This window comes from Buceros rhinoceros, unplaced genomic scaffold (genome assembly GCF_000710305.1).
Source record: "Buceros rhinoceros silvestris isolate BGI_N320 unplaced genomic scaffold, ASM71030v1 scaffold17160, whole genome shotgun sequence".
NCBI lineage: Eukaryota > Metazoa > Chordata > Aves > Bucerotiformes > Bucerotidae > Buceros > Buceros rhinoceros.
In genome coordinates this window covers 16,130-23,632 of record NW_010391455.1, presented here as the reverse complement: position 1 = coordinate 23,632, position 7,503 = coordinate 16,130, and the positions used below count along the sequence as shown (strand labels likewise).

Genomic DNA, 7,503 nt, shown 5'->3' with positions numbered 1-7,503 from the left:
AGAAATAAAACATATGGGTGGGTCACAAAGGTATGCCAGATTTCTTGTTACAGCCCAGCTGAATACCTTACCGCAGCAATGGCCTTAGGGCCCTCGGCGACACTCTGGCTGAGGGCAAGGCCAGCTGTCGTTGGGCGGCTGGACAGGGTGGCTGGCTGCTGCTTTCTCATGGATATCCCCATGGTATCCAGGCTCTGGCTGCGGCCTCTGATCACCCGCTGAACAGAAGGGAGGCAGGGAAACACACAAACACAGATACACATATAGACATGCACACGGTAGGGTAGTATGAAAAGCACCACAGATTGGGTGGAAAGTTGGGACAGACCAACACCAGAACCACAGAAATCCTAACTCCTAGAAGTTGGCATCTTAGACATTACCCATTTCTGGTCCTAGCCAATTCATGGAGTTCACTGCTCTTCCTCAAGAGTGTTCTCTGCTTTCATGTCCCTTGTCCTGTTGCAATAGAGATTCCTTACCAGTATCCCAGAATACTGGATAAGACAGCATCATCTGCAGCAGTCCTATCCAGCACAGGCTACAAAACACAAAATCAAACTTCTGTTCAAGACTGTAAGGTTCAGTCTTGCATGAACGTGAATGCTGGTTCCAAGGGAAAGCAGCCATATCAAAATCTGCAGCCTCTGAAAAAGCCATTTTCTGAGTTTACTCAGCCTTTTCCAAAGGTCACCTGTATACACGACATGCAAATCACAGCATCTGCTAGGAGTCAGAAAAGGATATTTTGGGATAATTAGTGTAAGACATGGATGGGTATGAAATTCCTGGTTAGCAGCAGAGGCAGAGTAGGCTGATGATGTGTTATAATACACCTCACCAAAGCATCCCAGCTCTGACCAAAGCTACGCACACAGCTACCAAACCTGTATGTGTGTGTGGATTCGTTTCGCAGCCCTTAATGACTCCAACCAGCCCACCCTACAAAGCAGGTGGAGGTCATCTGAAGAAATGCTATTTATAATATGTCTCTCTGTACAGACAGATACCTTATCACACAAAAGAAGTGGTGACCCCACGGAAGTGGGAAAGGGAAAGTAGATAGGAAAGTTATATTCTCCACATATAATCAGTTTCTAACTCAATTTGCCTGTTCATACAAAACCTTTGCTTTCTCATATCATCTTGATCACTTTCAAAAGTAAGTTCTATCACCTGATCCTGATTTATTAAAAAAAAAGTGTCATCTACACTGAAAAAAGGTAAACTAAACTCTGGCTTTTAGAGGACAAGTACAGCATCAGTCTTTCTGGACAGTACACTCACAGAAAGTCTCCTGCAACTCTTTCAGTTATAATGAAAATGAATTGGAAGAGATCTGCTGTAGGAAGTGAAAGCTGCTTCCTACTAGTTATTACAATTCCTCTTGCAAACACTCCTTTTTCTGTAAGTCATGGAGTGAAATCCCACATGACATCAGACACCAGCATGAAGCATAGAGTTTGATTTCTCAGGGACAGTATGGAATTCCACCCTGGACCGTGCTGCAGCTCTGTAGGAAGGAGCACAGGAAGGGAAAAACGTATTTTCTTGAGAGATAAGATAAAGCACAGCTGACGGTGCTCTGAAGAAAGGCTGCTGGATGGAAAGACTTTTTTTTGGTCTCACCCTAAGCACAGCTGATCAAAAGGGTTAATATTCCTTAGAGGGACACACAACAAGCTTGAGAAAAATGTGAGCAACTGGGCAAGTTATCAATCCACTATGGCTCACCTTGAAATTCTCAAGGAATCCTCCACTGCCATTCTCCATTTTGTCATCCTCCCCTATGGGTAATCCCATCATACTGCGGCTCCGAAGTTGTAGCTCCTCAAAAAGGCTCTCCAAGAGGGCACTTCGGGTCCTTTCCTGCATCAACATTGGGAGTGAAAACACAGCTATTATTGTGAGTGGAGGGATTATTTTTCTCTGCTTTCGAAATGTCTCACATCCTCCTAAAAAAAAAAAAAAAATTACTTCAAACAGTATTAAGTGGGTTTTGCTGTCCAGTTATGGAATGTATTACAATAATACCAAGCCCGTTTAAACTCTTCCTAAAGCAAGTCATAAAGGACATCAGTAATTTTTACAGGTGATGAAACAGAGGCATGTTTTTTCTAGATCAGGCAAGCAGCAGAGTGTGGAACAGAATTCTGGTACCTCGAACCAAAAATCAGTGACATTAGTACACATCCTGTAGCACAATACTAAATTTTAGCTAATACATGATTTCCTCCAGCAAAATGTGTGCATCGTATTTCCATTCTTACTTGAGGATTAGATCTTTACATTAGAATGTACCCGTTCATATTTTATCACATCTGCTGCAAAATACAAAGGAAGCATCAGGCAGCTGTATAATCCCATTTCACCTTCCTTTTTTAAGCAACACAAAAAGAGAAGTAGAAGAAATTTTTAAAATGTACTGTATTTTCTTAATTGGATAGTAATATAGTTTTATAATCATTAATAGAAGCAACCAGGTAATAGACCCACCTCTAATTTAGCAAATTTCTCAGCTCGATAGCAGCTGTACTCAGCATTGATGAGCTTGACCAGCAGGAACTCACGAAACTCTGCATTCTATAAGACAAGATGAAGACTAGACTGGAGATGAAAGCAGTAATAAAAATAACACATGAGAAAAGCTCTACCTTACTATTTTTTGACCTCCAAAGTCATCTAGCCAGACTGACAATACTGACTCATTACACGAGGGTGTGCACCATAACCGGACCAGAGAAACAAACCTTTCTAAATATGGCTGGGTTCGGCAGAGGGGGTCCAAAGAAAGGGACATCATCTCGGGCTGTGACTGAAACCTGAAACAATATAAAGAGAAAAAAGTATAAGACACAAGTGAGAGTGTCAAAGTCTTCACACTACTATGGTACATCTGATCCTCCTTGAATCATTTATGTATCCAAGAGATCTAATATGCTGTCCTGTGCATCCATCTATTTTTGAACTCGATGAATGGATAATTTATCTCCCAGAAAATCAGTCAGCTAGATGTGCACACAGTAAGAGAAATGAAAAAACAATTGAACCGATTGCTTTTTTTATAGAAGCGTATTTGGTATTTTTAATAACACCCAGTGTATTTAGAACAAAAAAATTAGATGCTTCTATTCAGCCTGCATGAATCTTTGTCAATATGGTTGTACTGACCTTTTTTTTTTTTTTTTGACAGAATATTCACTGGAGATACACTGCACATTGAAGGGAGTATGTCAGTGACACCAGCTGTCTAAGTCTCATGTGGTAAACATACACAAGCACTTTCACAGTACAAGGTAAGGAAATGTGTAGGGTTTGGGGTTTTTTAGCATGCTCCTACCTGATATACCAATGCCAAAAAAAGTAATGGTAATGCTGTCCAGTTTTTACATACTGTCACTTGGCTCTTCACGGCACTTACCTATAGCTAGATGCAGTTAACTTACCAGATACATACAGCACTTAAGAACAGAGGGGTTTTTGTCAGGCTTGAGATGGAACAATACCATTATTTGCCATTTCATACAATAGGGAACAATGTCATAACAGCTTAACAGCAACTACCTCAAAGTAACGTTCCAGTGCAAATGTCACAATTAGAGGCGTGAGTCTAATCAGAGAAAGAAGGAAAGAGGCCCTGTATTTACTTCAGATTTCTCACATTGTAGGCGAGCTCCCCTAATTACAAGGCCTTCCTCTCCCTCCCAGTAGATATCTACCAGTCAAAATCCTACACTGCGTTTTTAATTTTCTGATTGCAAAAATCGGTTCAAAGAAATAAATGCCATCAATACTCCAATTTAACCACTAGGCACTAAAGCTTAAGTAAATGGAACAATGGATGGAAAAAAATCTTCACAAACTGCAGTCTCTCAGGTACCAGAACGCTCTTGAGGCAGAACGAGCTAAAACCGCTTTGAAAAAGCCTTTACAGAAAATTCTACTTTGGCTTTAGGGTCCTGACTGGGACTATTTATTTTTCATTTAATGATACAATACAATACATTTAACTCTATTATACTTGCAAAAACAAAAACGTTGCAGACAGGCAAAGGTGAAAACAATAGTAGGAAGAGACAAGACAAATGTCAAGCTTCCCCAGCTCCTCTTGTCACTAAAAAAATCCAGTAAATTTCTGTACCTTACAAAACAGAGGGCAAGAGGAGAACTGGAACCCCCATGCCCCTGATCAACATGAGGCTATCATGTCACTACAGACCTGGCTGCCCATACCATAGGGAACAACGGAAGGTGGTTTTTCTACCTCCAGCATCCTCTTTGGTGGAACATAAGACGGGAATTCTGTCTTAGTTTTGGTATTATTCCTGTTCTTGTAGTCCTCCAAGGCATAAGAACTCATCATCACCAAATCAGACATCCAGAGAGTCATGAGACAGAGAAAGATGTGTCCAAAGGTGACAGGGCTAGCAGGGCTTCTTTCAGCTGGAGGGCCCTAACAGGCAGCACTTCCCTGTCAGATAGGCATCAGTTCTGAGGTCCCCAAAAGCACATGTAGCTCGTCTGGAATCCATAGATAAGGCCAACCAGCTGTATCTGACCTACAGTCTCAGGCAGTGCAAGCTCTCAGCACTGTGTGGTGCAGCATAAGCAATGGAGACATGGGTCTCAGTCAGGCAAATGAGTTTTACGGGACTTATATAATGCAAGCAAGACACCCCCTAAAATGAGATCAACTGCACCTCGTGCCCTTTGATGTAAACAAAAATTTCTTAGCTGAATTTGTCCTGCTTCAATTCCCAAGCTTTAAGCTTCAGAAATTCATCAGCCTGCTTTCTATGCTTTGAAAAACATACCACTACATTCCAGTTTCACGTGTAGATACCTAAAAGATTAGGATGACATCCAGCTGAACCTGTACCTCTCCCAAAGGCCCAAGAACAGGTTTCGACTTCAAGGATCAATATCAGTAAATCAGTACAAAGGAATCTATTGGCTCTTTTTACCTTGTAGAGAGTGTCCCCACTGGTGCCATGAGTGAGCTGAACTACCACATAAGCATGGAGAAAATTAGAAGCAATCATATCAGGAACAAAAGGTGTGCTTTCATCCTGGAAGATGATGGCTACAATATCATTCCCAATGTGACGCTTCCGCTGAAGCTGCAGGGGAAGAAAGTAATAAAGCAAGAAAGCAGGTGAAAAAGAGCAGAACAGTATGATGGGGCCTCAAGCACCAGTCTGCTTACCATCTCCAACCCATCTGTTCGACCAAATCCCTCATCACTACTTTTACCATTACTCCAGCCATAATTCCCAATATTATGCAGTTACGCATTTTTCCCTCTATGCAGTCCCTCATCAAATACCCCTCCTCTCTTGGCCACACTGTTGTCTTCCTCAGTTCTACTTCCAATACCTGCTGGGAATCTCCCTCTGTGAAGGGCAGCTTTGTAGACACATGAAACATGATCTCTTTGCCCTGGAAATTTGTATAGACTGACTCAGTGCCTGTTTGACCTCTGGTAACATCCAAGCCTCCCCGGAATCTGAGCAAATCCACACCATGTCATAGGTCAGGCAGGACAGAGACAAGAAAGGGGAGAGAAGAAAGATCATATCAATAACAGTAGCTTAGTACATCAAAATCAAAGGGAATGTTTTAAAAAACCTGTGATAGCAAGACACCAAATCTCCCCAAAATAAATGCACTAACTGAGGCTGCACAATGTTTCTGCTGATCAACATGCTTGCTTGCTAAAAGCTATGATGCTAAACCAGGGATCCTCAAAAGAGCTACTTTCTTTGGCATTCTTCTAAATCTAAACACAATCCATATTTTAGAACTACAGAAAGGATGTGCTGCCTCACAGAAAGAGACTAAAATACTGACCTGTACCATTGTCAAACAAATTTGCATTTGCACAGCCAAATAAAATTATTCTTTACTGGTAGTGTGGGTCAAATTGAGATACCAGGAGATCTTTAAATGAAAATACCAAGAGAGACCTAAGCTCCAACTTGTTCCCAGACAGGATGGCTGACAAAAGCATTCTGGGCTTCTTCACCTGCACCGAGATTCAGAGGATGCAGCACTTTTCTGAAAGCAGGGCTCTAACAGAGTCCCAGCCTCTGAACGTACAGTGTTCCCTAACTCAGTCTGGCTTTCCACTGCACTGGTACGCACCCACGGAAATCCTGCAGCTGAATCTTGTCGCCAAGGAAATCCAGGAACTCCAGGAAACCCAGACTCTCTTCTGTGTTACTGAAGACTTCTTCTTCGGTTGTCTTCAAAAGGAAAGGAGAAGTCATAAGGAGTACATGCAGTAAAAAGAACAGGCATAAATTTCTACACACAGTCCAACCAGCTCTGAGGACCTACACAAACAAATTGATCAGCATAAGGCAAGCTTCTATCCTTTCTTTTTACAGCATCTGTATTTTTCACAGGATAGTACAGACCTTGTTATTACATTTAAGCTAAGAGAACTGACTCCTTGTGTTTTACCTCAAGAATCATGGGACTTGACGGAGCTTACCTGTCCAGGTTTCTGGTAGATGACCCCAAATTTGAAGTTATTGCTTATGACATGTTCATCAAATGCAACAATAAGCTGTGAAGCCTGAAATAATGAAAATAGAAACTATCAGTTGGACATCATTAGCTATACCTTGATGGAAAAGGAAAATACAGAGGTATCAGAAGATTATACCTTGGGATAGAGGACAGGAAAGAAGCGTTCAACATTCACATCCTCACACAGTAGCTGTTGAGTGAGAGAGAGGGAAGGAAACAGAAGCATGATTATCATGTGCCATAGCCTGCTGCAGGCATCAGAGTATAGGCATTGTTTATAATTATCTGACAGGAGTCCTTTCAGGCAAAAATTCTGAGGTAAAATGACAAGGGAAAGAAGAGGAGCTAAATGGAAATGTAAAAGGGAAGTAGTAAAAAAGAGGTAAATGGGGGGACGGAGGTGAAAATAACTTGAAAAATGAGGCATTAAGAGCAAAGAGCACAATTCTCACCTTTGCCATCTGGACAGCATTGGGAAACTCATTCAGACAAGAAATAGGGATCAGATCATGTTTGGTGCCCGTTCGAGTCCTGACACAAAACAAAAAAGACATTAGAGCAAAGGCTGAAGGGAGACACAAGCAACACTGGCTCTTTAGAGTAACCATTCCTTCAGATTATCCTTAAAGCAATTAATTCCAGAGTATTAATTATAAGCCTGGTGCATAAAATCACAGGAAAAGGGAGGTATTTACACTTCTTATTGCTCATCCCTTGTTGTGGGGAGCAGAGGAAAACAAAACAAGGTTGCTTAGTCTCTCGCTCCTTTGTGGCTTTTTTCTTGCGTGAAGAAATATTTTGCTCCCCACCTCCCCATCATTTTCTTTCACAGAAATCTAAATTTGAAATACCATTCATGGACACAGTATTATAATGGATTCATAAGATCATACAATGAGGGTTTGAAAGACTTTCTTCGACAGCCGGCTGAATATGAGCCAGCAGTGCGCCCAGGTGGCCAAGAAGGAC

At 41.6% G+C, this 7,503-nt stretch overlaps 1 protein-coding gene across 1 annotated transcript in view; it reads right to left on the bottom strand.

Moving 5' to 3' along the window:
- RAP1GAP (RAP1 GTPase activating protein) overlaps positions 1 to 7,503 on the bottom strand; it is a 32,014-nt gene that overhangs the window by 12,692 nt on the left and 11,819 nt on the right. The window contains exons 6-15 of the mRNA XM_010141813.1: positions 6,987 to 7,065; positions 6,671 to 6,724; positions 6,497 to 6,580; positions 6,145 to 6,245; positions 5,377 to 5,506; positions 4,965 to 5,120; positions 2,751 to 2,822; positions 2,497 to 2,583; positions 1,735 to 1,869; positions 72 to 218 (exon numbers count right to left, since the gene is read on the bottom strand). Of these exons, the coding sequence (XP_010140115.1) occupies positions 72 to 218; positions 1,735 to 1,869; positions 2,497 to 2,583; positions 2,751 to 2,822; positions 4,965 to 5,120; positions 5,377 to 5,506; positions 6,145 to 6,245; positions 6,497 to 6,580; positions 6,671 to 6,724; positions 6,987 to 7,065 (1,045 nt within the window). The remainder of the gene's footprint in view (positions 1 to 71; positions 219 to 1,734; positions 1,870 to 2,496; positions 2,584 to 2,750; positions 2,823 to 4,964; positions 5,121 to 5,376; positions 5,507 to 6,144; positions 6,246 to 6,496; positions 6,581 to 6,670; positions 6,725 to 6,986; positions 7,066 to 7,503) is intronic.